This window comes from Drosophila takahashii, chromosome 3L (genome assembly GCF_030179915.1).
Source record: "Drosophila takahashii strain IR98-3 E-12201 chromosome 3L, DtakHiC1v2, whole genome shotgun sequence".
In the NCBI taxonomy this organism is placed as follows: domain Eukaryota; kingdom Metazoa; phylum Arthropoda; class Insecta; order Diptera; family Drosophilidae; genus Drosophila; species Drosophila takahashii.
In genome coordinates this window covers 13,819,300-13,842,212 of record NC_091680.1, presented here as the reverse complement: position 1 = coordinate 13,842,212, position 22,913 = coordinate 13,819,300, and the positions used below count along the sequence as shown (strand labels likewise).

Here is a 22,913-nt window from a genome sequence, read left to right as displayed (position 1 = left end):
ATTTTCTAGATAATTAATTTTTTAATTAATTTATTTCATTTGCTCCAATTGTTTTGCATTGATGAACGTAAAAATCAAAGGATTTTAATTGAAATATATATCTGTGACACATCCGATATTGCTTGATAAGAAGTTCTATAAAAATAATCAAATTTAATAATAATTTGATAATATTTTGTACGTGATTTTCGCTTACCAAAATATCATGGGAAAGTATAAATGATTCAAAGAAAACATTTTAATTTTATGTTGCTGTTTAATATAAAATTTAATTCTTGACAACTACAAATTTTTGTATTCTTTGCACTTAACTTGAATAAATATTTTGTGGTTTTTCATATTATGATTTCGGGTCTGTAGACTTGTAGAAACAATCTTTACACTAATTAGAGTTTTATCTTCTTCCGAAGACAGCAAAAAATGATTTTGCCCTATATCTTATCTCTTAAACTTGTAAGCCTAATATAAACTTAAAGTGGGACAAAAGTAAATTCATTGAACCGGCAACAAATGCGATCTAAATTCTAATCCTTGCGAAAGCCCGGTGGCAGGGTGACATCGAAAACGATGGGGGCATTGTTGGGTAGGTAATTGATGTCACAGGTTGAGGCGTTCACGAAGATGATCCTGCCGTCGCTGGTGATGCCATAGCCCTCGTGGACATGGCCGAATACATGGTACTTGGGGCGCACCCTCTGCTGAACTGTGCTGAGTAGCTCCACGCATCCGGCTCGCACGCCGGAACAGCAGAGATCCCCGTGACCCACGGGCGGCGTGTGGGTGACCAGGATATCGATGCCATCCGGTACCTGATTCCATTTCTCCAAGCAGGCTGGCCCCCGTGGGACATTGAAAGCCCAACGGCAGAATTCCGGCTGCCAGGGTGATCCGTAGATACGAATGCCCCAGATCTCCAGCAGCTCATCCTCCAGATAGCGACAATTGGTCAGGACACCGCGGACATTCTGCGTCTGTACGGCGCTCTCCAGATTCTCCTTGGCATTGCCCAAGGTGGGCAGATCATCCAGAATGGACATCCCGGTGTGCTTGCTGCTCGACGCATGATTCTTTTGAAAGGGATGCGTGAAGGTGCGATCGAAGCTCAGCTCATGATTGCCCGCAATCACGATCTTGTGGCGATGCGGCAGTGCCCCAATCCAGGTGTTGAACTCCTCCACCTCCTCCAGCTGGCCGCACTTGGTGAAATCGCCCGCATGGATGAATATATCCCCGTCGGGTATGTCGAACTTGATGTAGGGCGTCAGGGAGTGGGTGTCCGACATGCAGACCACTCGGGCCTTGTTGGGCGCCACCGTGGTCGTGGGTGGCTTCATCGTCACCTTGATCACCCGCTGCGTCTTGCTGATCTCCCGCCAGGCGGCCGTGGGATCCTGGCTCAGCGGATGTACTGGCACCTCCATTTCGAGAGTCCTGTAATTTAAAAAAGGTGAGTCGAATTTCTATAAATAGAACCAATAACAGAACTAGGTTTTTAAGATCTTATTTCATGAATTTTAATGCTTAAACTTGAACTGATCTTAAATTTATTAGGAAGTAGAAATATAAATAGGTTTTAAAGATCTTATTTCATGGATTATAATGCTTAAATCTTAAACTTTCTTGACTTTATAATTCCTTCGATTATAATTATAAATTTATTAGGAAGTAGAAATATAACTAGGTTTTAAATATCTTATTTCATGAATTATAATGCTGAATCTTAAACTGATCTTAAATTTATTAGGAAGTAGAAATATAACTAGGTTTTAAATATCTTATTTCATGAATTATAATGCTTAAATCTTAAACTGTCTTGACTTTTTAAGTGATTCGATTATAATTATTAATTTATTAGGAAGTAGAAATATAACTAGGCTTTAAAGATCTTATTTCATGAATTATAATGCTTAAATCTTGAACTTAAATCTTTATAATAAGTAGAAATATAACAAGGTTTTAAAGATCTTATTTCATGGATTTTAATGCTTAATCTTGAACTGTCTTGACTTTATAATTTATTCGATTAGAATTATTTATTTATTGTTAGAAATATAACATGGTTTTAAAGATCTTATTTCATTAATTATAATGCTTAAATCTTAAACTTTCTTGACTTGATTCGCTTATATTTATTAATTTATTAATAAAGCATACTAGTAAATTTAAGAAGTTTTTATTGATTTTTTAGTGAACAATAATATTTATAAACTACATTTTAGCGGGAAATCAGTTCTCGTAAGATAGTAAAACCTATAAAACGTGGCTATAAACGTTATCTCGATACGGTGGTTATAGGGAGGTTTAATTACTGGAAATGAATGGGCAAAAAAGATTTAAAATTAAGCAATGGAGATGGAATTTTAGAATTAGGAATTACAATTCGAAATATAATAAAATAAACTGGGTTGTAAAACCGATATTATCTACTTTACTATGCAGAATTTCGAGAACTGTTAAATAAAACCTAAAACTATTGGTAGCCCTTGCCATAATGCGAATTCGAGTACCCTATATAAAGTTTATTCTATAAAATGTATATAATTTAACAGATTTTTAGGTTACTCACTATTTTTATGAATATTCCTGGCGATTCCTAGCTTCTTTGCTTGTCGTCGGTTTCTGATTGTTTTGCCATTGTTGTGTAGGCCTTTAAGCACTCATTGCAATCGTCGGCGACATGGTCGAGCCCCGATTAGCACGCATTTATTTATGTTTAGTCAAGTATTGGCAGATAAATGCGATACTAATTTGATAATGGCAATCAAAATAGAAGAAAGTGCCTGTCGAGGAGTGACGTCATTGCCGGGGCGAACAGCTGATTGCCAATAACGTAACGTAAGCTTACTTAACGTAACAAAACGTAGCTGCCAACTGATTTTCTACGCCATAACGCGCTGCCAACTCGTCAAAACCTGGTCAAAACAAAAATCAGCTGCTTGGATATTTTTCTGCTTCTTCACTACGTGTAAATTTTCGTTAAACAATTTCAGCAAAAAACGGTCGAAAAAAACGCATAAATCAAATAGGAAAAAGTGATTTCACGGTGTGCAAGTGTACTTAAAGATAAGAACAGTGTTTTTTGGGTGTTTAAAGGCCAGAAAAGTGGTCACCTGGTGAAATTACCCTCTTGGCTAGCGAAAAAATGGCCGCAGCTGCCACTTTCGCAGACGCGTGTTGTTTTTAGCCATAAATTATAAATCAGCGACTGCAGGCGAATAAAATGGATCAATTGGAGCTGCAGGAGGATTTGTTTGCCTTGGAGGCAGCGGCTGCAGGTGAGTTTTTCGCGTTTTTAACTCCTTTTCTTTGTTTTTCAGCTGCATGAGGGGCTATTTTTGGGACTTAAACAGCCTTCGGCTTTTTTTTTACTGGGCGCAGCTCTTGCACTTATTTTTTAAATGCTCTTATTGCCTATTGTTTACGCCCACTTATTGTCTGTTTGTGTGCGTTCCCGTGCGTGTGAATCTCACTGCATTTCGCTCACTCCTCCAACGCGCCTCATCTCCCCTCTCCCTCCCTTCCGCACACACCTTCAGATCTTTTGCATCTGTTTATCCGTTATCCGTTTGTTTGTTTGCTTTGTCTTCCTCATTTGCTAAGTGATGATTCACTTTGATTGCCGGCCATCTCTCTCTCTCGCACTCTCTCACTCACTCACACTTGCCCACCTAATCAAATCACATAATTTATGGTTTTGATTCACTGTATCGCTACAGTGGAGCAAATTGCCATTGAACAGGGTGCGGTTTGTTTACTTGGGAAAACTCTAAAAGTTAAGAGCCCCAAGTGTTTATCCACATCTTCACAAAGAATCGCCGGTTTGTTTGGGTGTCTTTGAAAATATTTATCTCTCCTCCCGATTTAGATAAAAGTGGGAAAAGTTAAGAGATAGTTTATGAACTTTTGATCCAAATCAGAAGGTTTTGTCGCTAGGCAGTAATTAGTTATGAGACAACTTTTAAAGAAGGTATATTTGTAGAGACAGTCAGTTGCCAAGCAACCTTACTTTCAAATGTATTCACAAAGTTTGCGGTTTCCTATCCCTTAGATATTTTTAATAACCTGCTTAAATTATCTTAAAAAATTTCAATCAAAATGGAATCTGTTTTTCTTAAAAACTTTTTAATGTTCAGAAATATTTTACAAATAAGTTAGATTGCTTCTGATTTAATATTTTACAAATATTTGACTGTCATTTGAATAAAAAACATCTTTTATTCGTTGTGTTATTCTTTTTTTGTATTCCTATTAAATTTAATATATAAAATTTAAGAATATCTAATACAAACTTAGCTTGAACGATTGCTCTTACATAAACAATTGACTTATACCCACTGTTGACATAATGCAGTTTACATCTCCTCCTTTGTCTTCTTTAATTTATTGACTCAACTTTTCTTTTTCTTTTGGCGCACAGCAATTTTTCATTATATTCTGTTGAGATTGATTTACCGCCATGTTGAGCCGGGACGCGAACCAATGGGCCCTATCTCAGCGTCCCCCCAGAAACACACCCCCCAAAACAAACCCACCCACTTATTTGTACGCTTTTCATTCACAATCCCAACAAAAAAGGCGGGAAAAAGAGTGCCAAATAAACCTTGATAATGACATTCAGCACTAGAGAAACAAAACAAACGTCTGGCGTCAATGGGTGGGATTGGATTTTTGCTGTGTTTCGGTTTTGGTTTTGTTTTATGTTTTTGTTTTTGTTTTTCGGGATGGGGATGGCGATGGCTTGCCACCACCACCTGGCAGTTATCCAACGGATTTTGTAGCGCAGTGTGGCAAAATTAGAAAATTCCGCCAGCCATCCAAAGTCAAATGTCGAGTCGTCGTTACCATCACCTGTGCGAAATTGCATAAGTTCGGGCTCCAAACGCTCGTACATCAGCCCATTTTCGTTTTCATTCTCAGTCACATTCTCATTTGTTTGCCCGCCGCCGCCGTCGTCGAAACACAAAGTACCAGGGGGCACTAAAAATAATACGAAAAATCCGCCGAGAAAAGTCTATAGAGCCTCCCACTTAAGGCCGAAAAAATCAAGTGCGTTCCCAAGTGTTTTTAGCGGGTGTAAAGTGCGTTCCGGTCGCGTGCTTACCTTCTCGAATCGCGTGCCAGTCCATCATTTGGTAGTACCAACCTACCAACTCCTAGTTATGCGGTGGGCGTGATGTAATTTGCAATAAAAGCAGTTAACTAATTCGCCAAACCAATATTGTACCAATGGAAAGTGCTTGAGATTGTGCTGCCCAAGTGCTAATTTCTCGTACATGCATTCGACAGTATGACTACAAAATCTGGACGCGTATATAATCAATTTAACTGTTTGTCGTTACAAAATGCCCCTCGGCTTTGTTTCTTATTTGCCCATTTGTTTGTTTATTTATTTACTGTGTTGGTGTAACCAATTCGCACCGAGTTTGTTTAGAAATTCGCCAAGGCAGTTGGGAATTTCATTTCAATAATGGAAAATACTTTGGGTCCGGCCAGGAACGGGAATTAAACACAGTTGAACTTCGGTGCCCCGAACTTTTATCCAGTCGATTTTATTGATCTTTGCTTAGAGAACTGTAATTTAGTTTTCAAAAATGTCTTCAAAATTCAAGAAGTGGTTTAACATTTTTTTGTAAAATCCAGTTATGTATAATTTTAAAAGTTTTTTAAATGCATATATTTTGATATCAAAATTGAGTTCAAAGGACTAATTTTTGTTTAATTTTTTTTTAGAATTCAAATGGTATGAGAAATGTGAAATGAAATATTTCCATTTATTAACATTTTTTTAAATATCCAATTATAATTTACACAATTAATTTAAAAGTTTTTTAAGTGCATACATTTTGATCTTATAATGTAATACAAAAAAATATTTTTTGTTTGATTTTTAATTTTATTTTAGAATTCAAATGGTATTTACTCATCTATTTATTGTTCGTATTAGGAATATAAAAATGTTTTTTTTATCCTACCAGAATAGAGAGTTCGATTGAAGAGGTTTGACTGTTAATTTAAACCCCTTCTTTTAATCCCTTCTGGCGAATCTAAAGCACTTGCCTTGAATTGGATTTCCGTGGTTCCTAAGCCCGCGGAATTCGGGTTAAGGACGTCCTTTGAAGTGCTGCAGTTGTAGCTTAGCTCCAGCCTTGGCTTCTCCGCGGGATTTCCACGGCGAGGGCGGAAAGTTTTCCACTTAGCACTTCGCTGCGGGAAGGCGCTAGCCCGGTGAAGCTAACGCGACAGTTACTCACATATATAACCCCACTAGCCGTGCTAATCAGTTGGAATCTGCCGAGGAGAGAAGGCAAATACAAATGAGTAAACAAACAGATGGTCCTAATCATCGCTCATTTCCCGTACAACGCGGCGTATGAGTGTTGTTCTTGAAAGAGCTCAGCTGATTTTCATTTCGCCGCAACGGGGAATCAGCTGTTCCCTTCGCTCGGCTCTCTCGCAATTGTTAATCATAATTTTAAATAGACAATAATCGTTTGTTTTGATTTCGAGCTTCCAATTTGCGAGCGTGCGCGAGTTGCTCACTTTTTGTTGATTTTCGTTCGTTCTTTTTTTATTCTGCTGCCATTGACGTCGCTCGCTCTTTTATTTTTTTTTTGTTTTTTTCTGTAGCTCGTCCGTTTTGTTTTTTCGATTCGTTTTTCGCCGCAGTCGAAATTCGTCCGCCGTTTGCCTCGCATTTTGCACTTTGCGGTCCGCTCGAAATATTTATTTTGGACTTAACGTGTGCTACTCTTCTATATATACCACTATATAAAATATATCCGTCTATATGTTCGGTTCTATCGGTCCCACAAATAATTCGATTCCAATGGCCAACGTAATTTGACATCAGCCAATAAATAAAGAAATAAAAAGGTGTACAAGTTTCGTTTTGGATTTCAGAACGCTGAGCTCATTATTTCTAGCTAATTAGCATAAAAATCGTAAAAGCTCCACAGCGGCTGTTAAAATTATAAAACCTATAAAAAATATGGTTGTTCCATAGAAAATGAGTGCTCTTAGATTATCAATAATCCCCTCGTAAAATTAAAGTGAAACAAACCTGAAAAGTGACCCAGTGACACAGTTCAAACCATCTTATCAGCAGCCCGTTTTTAATCGAATCTAATACAATCTCACACCGTACAATAAACAATTGAAACTACAATTAATAAATATTATTCGTCGGCTGTTTAGAAGTACCAAATCACGTGCCTCTAATTGCAATACTTGTCCGCGTTAATTAGTGTTAAATACACTCGCTATCGCAATTGTTTTTCTAGTCGGGCAGAACAATTGTAAATCTGCCCGAATATCATTTTCCCAGCTGTGATTCCCTTACAAATATATGCTCCACTTTCATGTTATGGAATTTTCAATGGACTCCAAAAAAACTAAAAGGTTTGTTTTCCTTCTTTTTTTTTACATTAGTTACGACTCGAAACTCAAGAACCTTTTTGCGTACTAAGAAAGCGATAAAAAAATAAAAAATAAATGGGGTGACAAAACATGTATCCAGGAAATGTTTGGTTTACAGACGATAAAAATAAAATGTGATAAACAATCCGAAGGTTTCGACTGTTTGTCGAAGTTCAAGTTTATGTGAATGGAACAAAAATGAAGTATATCGAAAGTTTACATGGTTTTGCTATATAGAGTTATCTTATCGGAGTGATTACGAAATTCTTATAATTGTCATTGTTTTCGCTGTCACTCGCTGGCAGATAATCGAAATGGGAACGGCAAGAAAATAAACTACATAAGGGTTCAAGGGCGCAAGTTGATGGATTAATGGTTTAGATAAGATACAAATTTGATAATCAATAACAAGTTGATTTATGATTCCCATTACTCAGCTACCGAATGTTAGATTCTTTAAAATGTATTATTTTCATTACTCAAAACAAAGGCATTCCTCTAAGATTTGTAGCTTTACATTTATCTTGAGTTTCCGCCAAATTCTGGGAATATTTTTCATTAATGCTGCAACGCCTATTTTTCGAATTATCATCGCTATACTTATCGCCTCTTTTTTTGTATTTGGGGGTCTTGCCAAAAATCTTTGTTTATTATTTTCAACCCATTTTTATTATTCAGCAATATTATTCTTATCTTTCACAATGTTTTTGAATTTAAGCGTGATTTCCTATCAATTAACCATAAATCAATTTGTTAAACCGTTTTTCATGCCTCTTTCTTTGGACGCTTTTCTAATTTTCAAATAAATAACAAGAGCATTCTGGAAAGGGGAAAAACAACAAGTGAAAATGTATGGCATACTCAAAATGCTCAACAGCGACATAAAAAAGCACCTAAAAATATTTCCATGCGCCAAACTATAGATATATATCTTTTCCAACGAAATCGAATTTGTTAATAGAATAAAAGGAATAGGTAAGGTATGATAGACGAGGGTCTGTATAGGGTGCAATAATTAAAAAAATCTTATAATAATGGGTCACAATAGTTTTGTTTTAGAATGTTAATAGGTAATATAATAAAGAAACTAGGTAAGGTAAGGTGTGATAGACGAGATTCTATAAAGAGTGCAATATATTAAAAAAATCTTCCAATAATGGGTCACAATACTTTTTGATAAGAAGGTTTCATAACCATACTACAAATTCCATCCTGGTCATTATTTAAATTCCAGAAAACGATGACTAATTGGTATCTCTGGGTCGAACCCCGACCAATCAGTATATTAGCCTTATTTTCCTGCCCCTGTTGCAGTTTTTATTTAAAACTTTTTACGTTTTATTTTGGATTTGTGTTGGCCCAGTGCGATGGATCAATCGGTTGGCAGAGAGATATTTGTTCGGGTTCGTCGAACATCTTATAAGTGGCGTGGAATCGTGTTGTTCGCGCTTTTGTTGCTGTTGTTATATGACACATCCAGAGAGCTTTTATAAGGCGTACGTTCCGTTTGGAAAGGCGATTCGGGTGAGCGTGTTAATACGGTATTAATAATACGGACGCATATACCATATTGTAGGTACATATGTTTTCGCATTTCGTTTAAGATTTCGTTCGGAACTTTTTTAATTTTCTTCTTCACACACATGTGTTTAGTGAAATGACAAACATTTTCCAAGCCATTATTTATTCCGTCTCTGGTTGCACAAGTCATTTAGTTGCCTGGACTTCGGTGTCTTTGGGCAATTTCCTTGGAGCAGATTTCACGGCTTTCGCTACAAAGTTTTGGATTCAACCTTTGCTGTCCCCGTGAGCCTTCTAAATTGCCTTGTACTTCAACTATATCAATTATTCACGGAAAACGGCGACGGAAACCTTTACCCTGAACTTTAACAGACCTTCGGCCGGAGCTCAAACAGCTGACTGCGAAGCATGACACACGGCATATCGTTTGGATTACGTTTGGTAGTGATATCTATTATTCACCGGCCACATACAATAGTACTTGACTTGGTCATAAAGGACACTGGCACTCGTGTCTTGGCCTATTGATTGAATTCGATTTTAAAGGAATTTCGGCCCGGGGGGATGTCCAGGAATAAGTCATGATAATTGATCTAAATAATAGATTGAGGTTTTGCCAGTTAGGCAGAAGGCGGGTAACCTTTGTTTTGGGTGTTTCTTATACATAAGCGACAGCTTACAATTCATTAAAAAATCGTAAGTTCGTCATACATCCATTTTTTAATTGCTAGCTTATCGGAAATAATGTTTATAAATATTGAAGTTATTTTTTGACGTCATCATACACTTCCTATTTATGTTTCCCAACATTATTTTACTAGAAGAACCATTCCTGCCATAAATATTTCTGGGAAACTTATATTACGCACTTCAGTCAACTTTTTTTAGGTGGTATTTGATTTCTGTTCTTATCGTCGTACCGATAAACAGATATGGGGTGCCAGAAGGAAAACAAAATCATCAATTGTAATTATTATTTTGCATATTCTGCAGACTGCGTACGCTTTTGACAGATGGTTGATGCCATTCCATCCATCAGGCCATGTGGCAATAATAAGTTTACAGTTATTTCCAGGCAATTAAGATATAAAACCAACTTATTGAATGATAACCCGAAACGATACAGCCCCAAAGTCCAGAATTGGGCCCCATAAAGGGAGTTCGTTTCGGTTTCTCTTCCTAATTTGAGTTTTTGGGGCGTGTTTTCTTGCCACACCCCCACACTTGATGATGATTAAATTGTTGATGGTCGCTGATGATAATTTCTATTTACAGATTTCGCTTTATAGGCGTGTCCTAGAACCAAGGTTGGGTAAACAAATAAAACAAGAGATCACAAATCAAAAACTCATACAGTATATATCGCTTATAGACAAATGTAGGAATGCCAAAACAATAAATAAATGTCATAGCATTTTTGATTTGAAACACACGTGCATATATTTTTAGTTTTCTTGATTCTCTAGCCAAGTTTTTAATTTTATCTTAGGAAGTGGAAAAAAAAAATAGGAATATTCATAATTTAAAAAAGAATTAAATGGAATATAAACAAAAAAAAATTATTTACTTTTTTTATAACTGATGTTTACTGTAATTTATATTTTATATACAAATGCCAGGTGTTGTTATGATTTTTAAACACACTCGTTTAGTGAATCATTTTTGGGACTCGTCCAGCTATCTGAACATGTAATTCCATACCTATAAATAACTGATAAGTGTAATCCGTTTAATCGTAAAACCGATAATGATAATGGTTTTTGTTCTTTTTTTAACCAGGCACAAATCAAAACCCAAATGAGCAGCACCTGAGCGATCCGGCTGGCTCGCCCTCCACCGCCAGTCCGAGCAACAGCAACACCGCAATTGCCGCAGCAGCAGCAGCAGCAGCAGCAGCAACAGCAGCAGCAGCAACATCAGCAACTGCGGCGGGAGGAGGAGGAGCGGTGGTGACGCCAACAAAGAGCCCCCAGCGTAACGCTTTCCAGGAAGATGCTTATCAGGCAAACCTGGCTGGCGGCGATAGCGTCGATAACGTGGAATCGGCTCAATTGGACGGCAATCCGAGTGGCGGATCGCCCGGGCAGCGTCACTCGATAAACTCGGCGGAATACACTTCCACGCCGAAGACCAGTCGGAATGGTCCGAGCAGCACCAACGCGAGTGGAACAACATCGCCAATTAATTACCAGCTGCCCGGCGATGACTATCCGTATGGCATAGAGTATGAGTCACAGCAACTGCAATATCAACAGCAGCAACAGCAGCAGCAGCAGCAACAGCAGCAACATTTGCCAGAGCAACTGCCGGCGATTAGCTACCAAAGTTTGCCGGCCAGTCGCCAGAGTTACGCTTCACCGCCGGCTCTGATTATTCCCCAGCGGCAGTCGCTGCTCCCGTGGGGAGCTCACTCGAGGAGCTCGATCATCAACGTCCTGCCCAGCTACACCCAGGCCGAGATGCATGCCTTGGCCGCCAGCGTGGCCAGCGTGGAGATATCCGCTCCACGGCCGGGTGAGATTGTGATGCGCAACCTTTTTAGTGACTTCACCGCCCAGGCTGAGAAGAAGATCGAGCTGGTGATGCTGGAGAGTGCCGATAAGAATCTCTCGAAGCTGCTGCAGCGCGGCGAGGATCAGCAATTCGATCAGTTACTATCGGCCTTGGGTTCCGTGGCCGAGCACTGCCTGCCCTCGTTGCTGCACACGCTGCTCGCCTGGCATCGTCGGCAGTTGTCCGACATGGAGATCAAAAACGACCTGAAGAAACCTGCGCCCAGTGGCAGTAATTCCCAGGCGTCGAGCAATAAACCCACAGTGGATCTGGATTTTCAGCTGCAGCGTAGGGAGGCGGCTGTGGAGTTTATTTTCTGCCTGGCTCTCATCGAGATACTCAAGCAGCTGCCCTATCATCCGGGTCACGAGGATCTGGTGCGCAGCATCGAGAACCTGGCCTTTAAGCACTTCAAGTACAAGGATGGACTGCAGAACAATCCGAATGCGCATAATATCCACATGATTGCCGATCTGTATGCAGAGGTCATTGGGGTATTGGCCCAAAGTCGCTTTGCATCGGTGCGCAAGAGGTTCATGAGTGAACTGAAGGAACTGCGGGGCAAGGAGGTGTCGCCCACGACCACCCAGAGCATCATCAGTCTGCTGATGGGCATGAAGTTCTTCCGGGTCAAGATGGTGCCCATCGAGGAGTTCGAGGCCTCGTTTCAGTTTATGCACGAGTGCGGTCAGTACTTCTTGGAGGTGAAGGATAAGGATATCAAGCATGCTTTGGCAGGACTCTTTGTGGAGATCCTTGTTCCTGTGGCGGCGGTGAGTTAAGAGCATATATATCATTGAAAAATAATACTAATGTTTTACTTTTCAGGCCGTTAAGAACGAGGTGAATGTTCCCTGTGTGAAGAACTTTGTGGAGCTGCTCTATGTGCAGACTCTGGACGCCTCTACCAAGTCTAAGCATCGCTTGGCCCTCTTTCCGCTGGTCACCTGCCTGCTCTGCGTCTCGCAGAAGACCTTCTTCCTGACCAACTGGCACTACTTCCTGGCCATGTGCCTGAGTAACCTCAAGAATCGCGATGCCAAAATGAGTCGCGTGGCCCTGGAGTCGCTGTATCGACTGCTTTGGGTTTACATGATCCGCATCAAGTGCGAGTCTAACTCGGCCACGCACTCCCGTCTTCAGAGCATTGTGAACTCGCTGTTTCCCAAGTAAGAGTTGGTTTTTGTAATCCTTTTTATAAATACTAATTTATTTTTACCTTCCAGGGGCTCCAAGGGAGTTGTGCCACGCGACACGCCGCTGAATATCTTCGTGAAGATCATCCAGTTCATCGCCCAGGAGCGCCTAGACTTTGCCATGCGCGAGATCGTCTACGACCTGCTGTGCGTGGGCCGTTCCATCAAGCTGATCCTCAATCCGGAACGCATGAGCATCGGACTGCGAGCCTTCCTGGTCGTCGCCGACTCACTGCAGCAGAAGGCGGGTGAGCCGCCGATGCCCAGGACGGTTCCAGCCCTGCCCTCGGGCAACACGCTGCGCGTGAAGAAGACGTACATCAACAAGATGCTAACGGATGACACAGCGAGGAGTATTGGCATGTCCACGTATTTCCCTCATGTACGCAGGGTTTTCGTTGATATTTTGAGGGCTCTGGATGTTCACTACGGTCGGCCACTCATGATGACGAATACGCAGAACCAAAACAAGGAGCCCGACGAGATGCTGTCCGGCGAGAGAAAGCCGCGCATCGATCTCTTTCGCACGTGCGTGGCCGCCGTGCCGCGACTGATACCCGATACAATGACTGCCCATGAACTGGTGGATCTGCTCTCCCGACTGACGGTCCACATGGACGAGGAGCTGCGCATTCTAACCCACCAGTCGCTCACGACTTTGGTGATCGATTTTCCGGATTGGCGTCAGGATGTCGTGCACGGATACACTCAGTTTTTGGTGCGCGACGTCACCGACACCTATCCGCAGCTGCTGGAGAACTGCACGCGCATCCTGTTCAACTTTCTCAACATCTGGCGTTGCGCTATTAATGTGAATGGCAATAACACCACTATTCCGCCGAGTGGCGGGACAAATGTGGCTAGCACAGCACAGCCCAAAGTGGTCACAACTGCAACTGTGGTGCAGGCTACAGTGGCGCAGGCTGCAGCAGCTCCGGCCAAGGACACCGCCAGCAGTCAGTTGTCCAAGCAGCAGCATCTGAATACCGCCAGCAGTGCTGCCTCCAGCATCACCACCTCCAGCGGCATGTCGAGCATCACCCAGCACACTGTGCTGAATATGGCCAGTGATGTGGCCAAGAAGAATGAGATTCCACTGGCCACAACGCTTCATTTCGTCGAGGGCTTTGCCCTGGTGCTCCTCTGCAACTATCGTCCCTATTTGCGCAAGCTGGCCGCCATGATTCTCAAGGAGGTGAAGAATCTAATGCGGGCACTGGGCATACCGGAAACGGAGCCACCGCTCATCGATGTCATGGATCGCTGTGTGCCGGCCATCGTGGAGAAGTGCCTGCCCATGCTGCCGCAGACGGAGAAGACGGCTATTCTGAATGCCAATTGCATTGACCTGCAGTGGATAGCGGAAAGATCCAGTGGAGTGTGGCTGGCTGGGCTAACAGATGGTAGGAATTCCTTTTAAATTTATTCATTGTAATGGAAATAAATAAATTTTATTTTCCTTGCAGACAACTCAAAGTCCTCCACATCCACGCTCAATCTTTCACAGTCCAGTTCGACGGCAAATGCCTCGGCAACGGTGACGAGCTCCCCACAACCTCCGTTTGATCCCTGGGCCACTTGCTTGTTTGGATTGCTCGAAAGGCAGCGCATCTTGCAGCAGTGCCCCTCGGCAGTGGCACAGGCCTGGCCGATTTGTTTCACGCGCCTAAATGCGCTCTACAGTGTCATAGATCCCACGTAGGTGGAAAGTAGCTTAACCATTTCTAAATATAACAATCAATTACTTTACTACTGCAGCCCCGTGAGCGACAATCGAGCTTCGTTGCTCAGGAGTTCGGCGCCCACCAAGAAAGTGCCCACCGAGAGCCAAAAGGATTCGTACTTGCGTCTTTGGAGGAATCAGGTGGCATGTGCCATGCGATTGGTTCCCCAAATTCCCAGTGTAGCCGTTCGTTGTGCCTCGCCTGATTTGAGTTTGAGGTAAGTGAGGCAAGGGAAACACATAGCATTCGACAATCATTTTTACAGAGTCAAAAATAACAAAACTTTCAAATTGCATTCAAACTTGTTTATATTTCGATATAAATTGATGGTTTTGTTATTTTTCTCTGTGCATTTATTGATTCCTATTACTAACACCTCCCCAAAAACAAACAAGACACTTCATTACTTCTGTTTGACTAACATTTCGCATTCAATTTCATTTGGCACGAATTCGCATGCAGTGTTTATACATGTACTAAAATTGACCTGTGCTCTGTTATTAAGAGTGGGTGTACAAAATTTAAAAATCAAGTGTCAAAGTTCAAGCAGCCAAACAGATACAAACATATATGCATGTGTGTATATTTTCATATTTGAAAATGTGTTTTGTCCTACTCAATTTGCATTTTAATGGTCAATGCATATCAGCTTTAATATGTCATTATCTGTGATTGCTTCATCTGCGTTACTCATACGACACGTTGTGTGCTTAGCTGGATTGGTTTACATGCATGCACTCGATTGGATTTGCTAAAATCTCCAGTAAATTTATATAACATTTATGTAGAAGTTAATGTCGTATATCAGCCTGCATAAACACAAACAGTAGGGAACTTTTGTCAATATTTGTTCACATCATCCAAGCGCGATAGTAGTATGTTTATTATTTTAGTGAAGAGAGGTTAAAGAGTAGGGCTTAAATTAAAAGGGTGTTAGGAGTAAATCGGAAATGAAATGTTTTGAATGGCGGAATCAAACTGCATTTAAGCCTCTTGCGAATACAATGTAAATAAATTAACAGACAATTTATTCATAATTGAAACTATAACCTGGTTTGTCTATTTAATACTTTGGAAACAATTTTGTGTAGGAATATAGATAAAGCATATTGCTAGTTCCAAAAAGTATGTTGACTAAATATGCAAAATAAAATTAATAAAACTTCTTCTAATTTTATTAGTTTTTTGAGAGGTAAATGTAATGAAAATTTAACTTTTTAAGTGGACATGCCAGTTTATTGACACTACAAAAATTATTATAAACGAAAATTCTTGGAAGTCAATAAATACAAATAGGACTTTATGATTGCTTTTTTGGAATTGTATTTGGTTGAATATTATATTTATCTTGCTACCAGTTTTTCCACGTAGTAAATCATTGTTAATCCAGTTTCGGGCACCGTTCGTTGAAAATTTAACTAGATTTAAGTGAATTATATTGCGAAATATTGCAACCCACAACACACGACACACATGCAATGAAATCTACTCGAAACATTTCCATCAAATCAGTGTGTAAATGTTGGCCGACGGGAAATGTCAATAAAAATGGGGATTTCACAAAAAAATCCACATCGACTCCACCCCGCCACCTTTCACCCATGTGCCCGTGATGGGTAGAGTCCACGTCAACCTCCACACCGACAGAACATCCCATGGGAGCTGGGAGCCAACTATTTGCCATGATGAAATCTCCGTGCAAATGCATACATTAAATATTGCTCACATAAATCGTAATCGAATCATCACAAGTCGTTCAAAAACCCACAAAAAATCCCGCTCTTTATCAATATCTATATATGGATTGTAATTTATAGTTTACAAGATCAGTCGGACTCGCGTTCGCTGTCCGATTCCCTGGACAATATACCATCCAATGTGTTTGGGCCCGAGGGAATCGTCACGCGCTTCACGCTGCCACTCTCCTATGGACGCAAAGAGGCGCGCCAAAAGCGACTTGGGTAAAGCAAATAAAACCAAAACCAAACAAAAGTTCCAGCAAAACAATAACTCGATTTACGTTATAATTTGTTGTACAAATACCCAAAAATATGTTCTGAATGCAACCTGAGTATATTTCTGTGTTTATTATATTTCTGTTGCCTGTCTGTGTTTTTTGTGTGTTAAGCTTTGGCATGTAATTATAAATGTTTTGAGTTAGTTGCAAAAGTTTTAATCCTTGCCTACCAATTTGCATTCTTGATTTCGAGAGAGTATCCTTTTTCACTGTGTTTCCTTTATTTATTTAGTTTCAAAGGGTATATTATTCTAGCATAATTTTTTTCTTTATATTTTTCATTTTATTAAAACAATTTTAAGTGCTAAACTGTAATTATAATTCTCCCATAAAACTCAATAAATCAAACATAATATTTATTGCTTTTTCCACTTAAAGTATTTATGTATATAAATATTTGAATTTATTTCCTGCTGAATTTGAACTTATTTGACTTTGATTTCCTAAGATATTTTCCCATTTTCATTGACCAGATTTTTATTGAGTTAGTTGCTGCCGTTTAATTTGGCAAACAGTTGGCTCGCCTCCTTCTATCTTGTTTTCTGTGGAATACGATTCCGAAACGGTCAGTCCTCCTTGTTTGCAGTGTGCTGAAAATAATTTGAAGACAAGTTTGTTTATTTTTCATATAGCGCATGTCAGCCAGTTCCCCACAATGCCCAAAACCACCCGATTCCTCATTCCCGTGGCCCACAAAAACCCGCAAAAGCTTGATTTGGCTTCGTGTTCGCTTTTCAGCGGCAGAAAAAAATTTATATAAAATTGTTATTTGCTTGCTGTCATTTATTATTATTCGTTGCGACCGGCCCTCGCAAAGGGAAAGGGAAAATTCAGAGCGAACAAAAAAAATATGGGTTTTAATTGAAAGAAGATTTCGAATTTAAAATTCATAATGTTTATCGTTGTTGCACTGCAGAAAAAAGAAAAGGTGGGACCGTGACCCTGTATCCCTGTATGCTAAATAATGTCTGGAATTCGAGGCAGTCGAGTGAGCGAATTTTTACAGACCAGTTTAAATCGCAGTAAACTTTATGGACTTTCGCTAAATGATGACCTTGCCAAGCAAACACCCACAGAAAGCCAGAAAGCGACATTAACAGAAATTACTGCCCCGGAGCGCTCGCTGCTGTTTGACACTAAAATCCATGGCCGTAAATTTGTTTTACAGCTCATCGCCGGACTCCCTGAACGCCGATCGCAGTGACAAGTCGGCGATGGGCAGCGCCTCCCCGCACGCCCTCTACAAGCTGGTGGTCCCGCTGCTCCGGTGCGAGGTCGTCGATGTGCGAGATGCCGCCGTGAATGCTTTGGGCCTGATAAACCACGATGCGCTCAAGTAAGTCTCTAAGCTATTTCGAATTTGATGCATCCCCTCTGACCTGGTTGCGTGCGTTCTGGCAGGGATTTGATGGAGGAGCTGGTGGTCTACATACGCGAGGCGGTGGATCGCAAGCAGGAGAACATGCGCAGGAGGCGGAGACGGGATGCGCTGCGTCTGCAGGTGGTGCGAGTGCTGGAGAAGATTGCCGAGAACGGAACGTTTGGAGTGAGGTAAGACAGCTTTTGCCTATAATTTATTCAGTAGCCTTAATTGAACTGCAAGAAAAAATTTGACATGAAACGATGATCGATTTTACGTTATGTGGTATTAATTTTGACTTGATGTGCTCAAAATGTAATGTTTCTCCGCTATTTCGCTCTATTTCGAATTGAGAGGGTTTGTACTTTTCGTTCCCACTCACATAATTTAATTTGTCACATTGCTTCTTCCGCTCTTTTTTAAAGTCAGAGAATCTGCGAGAGACAAATTTACCATGCGCATATCGATTTGACCGCGACGTGTTATTTTTTTGTGTGTACCATATTTTGTTTATTATATGTGGATTTTCTCTAATGTTTCTAAATAAATAAATAAAAACTTTCCCTCATCCATTTGCAGCACCTGCGTGCTGGAACGCGACACGATGTCGCTGCATCCCACCTTCGTGGAGTACATCGAGGGCGCCGTGGCCTATCTAATGTCTGAGACGGACAAGGACAATCTGAGCATTCGGGAGGTGAAGGCGCACTTTTGCAATTTCATACGCAAGATGATTAAGAACTTCTCACGTAAGTCGTCGAAAGTCCTCCGAAGAGGAGCAGCTGTCATCGCCACAACTTTGGCGGCGCATCCATCTGCTACGACTGATTGCCTGTTCATTTCTCTCAGTCGAATCCTGTGCCACGCTGCTGTCTCGGGTCCTCAAGCGTAATCTGTTCAATTTGTTTGCCGCATGGTGCGGCAGCTTCTCTAAGCCCCTAGGCATCACCGTGCAGATTGGCCAGACCCTCGAGGAGGAGAAGCTGCAGTTCAGCGCCCTGCAGGCAAGTAGAAAAGCCGCCATAGGATTCTGTCTTATCCCAGTTTTTTGCACTAAGAAAAGCTTTCCATATTGGATCGTCTATTTATAATATTTTTATATCGTCTTTGGACTAATCTATAGATCTATTGGAATTACTTTACATATTTTAGTTAAATTTAGTTATTAAAAAACAGATATTACTGGGCGATACATTATAAATTTAACATAATTTAAATAATTTTGTAATCTAACTTTCAACTTATTTTTCTCCGTCTATTCTTGTTCCCTCTTTAGGCCATGTCCGCCCTGCTGTGCTGCGGTCACATCTTCTATGCACCTCATCTGCAAGACGAAGGCATCATATACAAGTGGCTGGATCTGCTGCTGACCTCCAAGGACGAAAAGGTAAAGGCACCACTTACTTGTCTCCCCACCTAAACCGCATTTAAAGGCTAAACTCATTCTCACAGATTTACCAACTGGCCCGGGATACGGTGGTGCTTTTGCTCGAATCGAATCCGGATATGGGACAACTTCTGGAGTGGGTCATAGATCGGTGCTATACGTCGACTCCTCGCGAGGCAGACGCCTGTTTCCTGGCCCTGGCCTCGATCTTCAGCGCCAAGTGAGTGAAAGGAAATGACACTTTAAGCATGAACATGGGTGACGCAGCCTCATATGTAATCGCCTTACGTTCCTGTTCCCTTTTAATTTGTTTCGACAGTCGGGCACTTTATACTCCACTTGCGGCCGTAATCGCCTGGCCCATATATCCAGGTTGGGATGTGGTGGGATAAAGGTCGTGATTCCCGCTTAAAACCGGTGCTCTTAAGTAGCATTTCACGTGTCTGCCAACAATGGGTTCTCTTTAAATTTACGTACACACACACGAGTGGCAGACAGCCTATTTGTTCAGGCCAAGCACGTTTTTTATTTCCTGTTCCTTTTCCTTTTTTTTGTTGGCCATAATGGCAGCGAACGGCGGCGTTTTCCGTATATATTGCTAGATAAACAGTAGGAGACATGAAGCATAGCATGCATGGCTCATTGCATTTAATGCAATTGTAAACGGGAGACCAATGTTTTACAGGCGATTTCATTTTCAGGTGTGAAAAGAACGGATTTTCTACTGAATGTAATAGCTATTAGCTAATTACTAAAAATGTTTTACAATTTTAATTAATTTCGCGTTATTTGATATTTCTGTTCAACCATCATCGGTAATAATATATTTAAGTGCCAGTTCTAATGGAAAATAATTACCTATGCTAAAACTCAAACCGTCTGTCTCACCGCAGTTTAAGCTTTCCATTTGTCATTTGTCGACATTTGCCGATGTCGTAGGTATTTTAGCCAGGAGCTATAGTTACGAGAGCCCACTAGTTTGCGGTTCATCTTCAGGGGAGTATGTGATTTTGTGGTTTTTCCAAAAACCGAAAATCAAAGACATAATAGAAGCCTCCCAACCACTTGAGACGACCAATTTCTTTGTCGGCTGGACAGCGTCTTAGAGCAGTGCGTTTCTAATGGTTATGGGTTTTTGATACCCTGTAATTGTAGATTTTCATTTAATAATGTGATACCTTTCCAGCGTAGAACTTTGTTTGATTTTTAAAAGGATTTCCTAACATTATTACATTTATTAAAATAATATATAAATAGATATTTGTTATCTAAAATATCGATATATCAATCTAGGATATTTTCGATATAATATTGAGCTCGATATTTTTGGGCAATATATCATATATCTTTATATTCATCTCTGAGTATGTTTATGTTGTTCATTGTACAGAAAACTGATACTACTGAGTATCTTATAGTCGAGTCATGAGACCACAGACATCCCCTTTGCTTTTTTCTAGTGTGACCCAACCACATCTGCTGCATCTGTGCAGCGCGTGGCATTCCGAACTTTATTTTCCGCTTCTCCGGTTTTTTTGTGTCAGGTGGCGTTGGCATGCTGTTGGCACATCGAAGCGAATACCATTTTAATTTTAATGGGCAGCGTGATAAATTCTTTAAATTGCTGACCCGGTTTAAAGGCGCCGACCAGAGCGAAGGAGCTGGCAAAGCAACTTGGCCCGAAAATTGATTGATTGTATCTAAACTGTTTTGGGTCTCGGTTGCTTATCGCAGGCAATTTGCGCCCGGGAATTCGCATTATTTGAATAGCCAGCCATTTGTCCTTGAACTTTGATCTTTACGACCATACAAAGGCTCTAAATTATACACATAAGTTCTGCTTTCCACTTTCTGTATTCTTTCAAACCCCATCTAGAAGATGAGGAAAAAAGAAAAACCACTGCATACTTTGTAGCGCCGAAGACTTGTGTTTGCGGTGATGCAAAGCGAAAATCGATTTGCGTAACTTATTCAATTCAATGCAAGCGTTGGGTAAAGTGGGTGGCTGGTCTTGTCCGAAAGTGCCAACCCCCCAACCCCCAACCCCCCGAAGCGGGGGTAAAAATGCATGTGTGCAAACAAGGAGCTGAAAGTGGGCTACGACATTTTAATGGATCTGTCGGGCTTTGGATGGGGTGATGGCTTTTCTGGTTACCTGGCAGTGCAGGTGGAGCAGCAACTGTTGATTCTTGGCATGTGCTGTTTGCTGATGTGTTGAACAATTCCGGCATTATTTTGAACACAGAACCGCAGAACCACAAGCCAACAACCTCATTAGGTTACTTTGTATACTTTTAACTTTTCTTTTAAGGACCTGGTTTTCCTTCCACCTTTTTAATTACAGGGAATACCCGTGCGACCATTACACATCCGTGATAACCGTGACCCTCCTGATGACGGGCTGTCCTCGAGTGGAAGTGCATGCGACGGCGCTGCAATTGCTGCAAATCCTGGACAAGCGATTCTTTGGCAGCGTGGTGGGCACTCTGCACAGCGACAACGAGAAAGGTATGAGTTTTCCTCCCTACTGACTCGCGAACTAACGCGGGGTGATGGCAATAAAGTGAAAATTAAGTGACAAGAAGAACTCTTTAGTGGAACTGGGGAATCTCCAGGCGGCTATTGATTTCCATAATGTTGCAGTGTCTCTTACCAGTTTTGCAATATTATGCCCCTGTAAAAGATTCTACTTTCTGGGAAACGATTATTTTCGATTGAATTCTGAAAAATATCGATAAAATCGATTTGAAATCAAAAACAAAAAAATTTAAAAAAAGTAATAGGATTTAAAAAGTGAAGAGAAAGCAAGAAATATAGATTTCAAATTAAGATTTATAATTCATTCTTAATTTGAGTTATATCACTTTAAAATAATATTTCCTTCATTAAGGATGCATCGATTCCCATAAAAAAAAATCGATGTAATCGATTTTTAAATCGAATTGTTGACAATTGACAATTGTCGATTTTAAAATCGAATTGTTGACAATTTTACATTTAATGTTTTCAAGTACTTTTCCATTATTTATTTGTTAGTGTTTATTATTCCCTTTAGAAAATCTTGAGTTAAATGATGAGATCATAAATGTCTACATTTTGATCTAAGCAATTTACGGATTACGGGCTAACCGCAATGCACAAGCATTAAATAATGAAACCTCTTTGAGGGAAAATGTAGCTGAAATTAAATCAGCTCTCCGCACTTCCTAATCCCCATTGTTCTTGCAATCCGTCAGAGGCTGAGCTACTTATAAAAGGGCGAAAACAAGCTCACATGACATTGACACCCCCCGTAAAAATACTTACTTCACCTTTCACCTTACCATTTTCATTCGGTAAAATTTCCCAATGCGGCAAGTGTTGTTTATTCTCCTTGTTTGCTGGTGCTTAAATTTTTGCATTTTAATTTCATATACCTACCGTGATGTTATTGTTATTTTTATACCTTGGGTGTGGCTGTAGAATTTTTATTGCATTACATAAGAAGCTTTAACAAGCTTTGTATGCGAAAATCGTTCGCATATTCGATGTTTTCCCATTAAGCCGAAGTTTGTTTACATGTAACGTTTGAACGAGCTAAGAAATTTCCCTTTTCTGAGTGTCTTTTTAATTCCCCAGAGCTTACGGCTAATCCTCAAAGGTATTTGTCTACAAGATTGAACCTTCAAAATTGTTTTCTACTTCTTAGAAGGCCCTTGCTCTACTATTTTCGTAATTAGAACAATTTCAGTGCTTGCAC

General features: G+C 40.5%; 2 protein-coding genes across 10 annotated transcripts in view; one reads left to right on the top strand and one right to left on the bottom strand.

The window, feature by feature from the left end:
- Positions 1–223: 223 nt before the first annotated feature.
- Positions 224–2,831, bottom strand: LOC108066488 (metallophosphoesterase domain-containing protein 1). The gene is made up of 2 exons (XM_017155020.3): positions 2,567–2,831; positions 224–1,431 (listed from the first exon to the last, which is right to left on the bottom strand). Exon 2 carries the CDS (start codon positions 1,419–1,421, stop codon positions 525–527), a length of 897 nt encoding a protein of 298 aa, XP_017010509.2. The 5' UTR covers positions 1,422–1,431; positions 2,567–2,831; the 3' UTR covers positions 224–524.
- A 97-nt stretch (positions 2,832–2,928) lies between these two features.
- fry (Protein furry) overlaps positions 2,929–22,913 on the top strand; it is a 58,465-nt gene continuing 38,480 nt past the window's right edge. For 4 of the 9 annotated variants that reach the window (XM_070214634.1, XM_070214633.1, XM_070214632.1 and 1 more), the window contains exons 1-14: positions 2,929–3,275; positions 10,717–12,263; positions 12,319–12,659; positions 12,717–14,089; positions 14,153–14,384; positions 14,445–14,627; positions 16,228–16,371; positions 17,596–17,763; positions 17,829–17,978; positions 18,367–18,536; positions 18,637–18,791; positions 19,064–19,174; positions 19,240–19,394; positions 21,519–21,682. In XM_070214634.1, coding sequence (XP_070070735.1) covers positions 3,221–3,275; positions 10,717–12,263; positions 12,319–12,659; positions 12,717–14,089; positions 14,153–14,384; positions 14,445–14,627; positions 16,228–16,371; positions 17,596–17,763; positions 17,829–17,978; positions 18,367–18,536; positions 18,637–18,791; positions 19,064–19,174; positions 19,240–19,394; positions 21,519–21,682 — 4,948 coding nt within the window. In that variant the 5' untranslated portion in view covers positions 2,929–3,220. Of the gene's footprint in view, positions 3,276–6,687; positions 7,399–10,716; positions 12,264–12,318; positions 12,660–12,716; positions 14,090–14,152; positions 14,385–14,444; positions 14,628–16,227; positions 16,372–17,255; positions 17,416–17,503; positions 17,764–17,828; positions 17,979–18,366; positions 18,537–18,636; positions 18,792–19,063; positions 19,175–19,239; positions 19,395–21,518; positions 21,683–22,913 lie in introns of those variants that run through there. The other 5 variants (XM_070214635.1, XM_017155063.3, XM_017155060.3 and 2 more) reach the window with 4 other exon arrangements.

Excerpts from the sequence above, each read along its gene's own strand:
- LOC108066488 (XM_017155020.3), bottom strand. The coding sequence starts at position 1,421 with ATGGAGGTGCCAGTACATCCGCTGAGCCAGGATCCCACGGCCGCCTGG.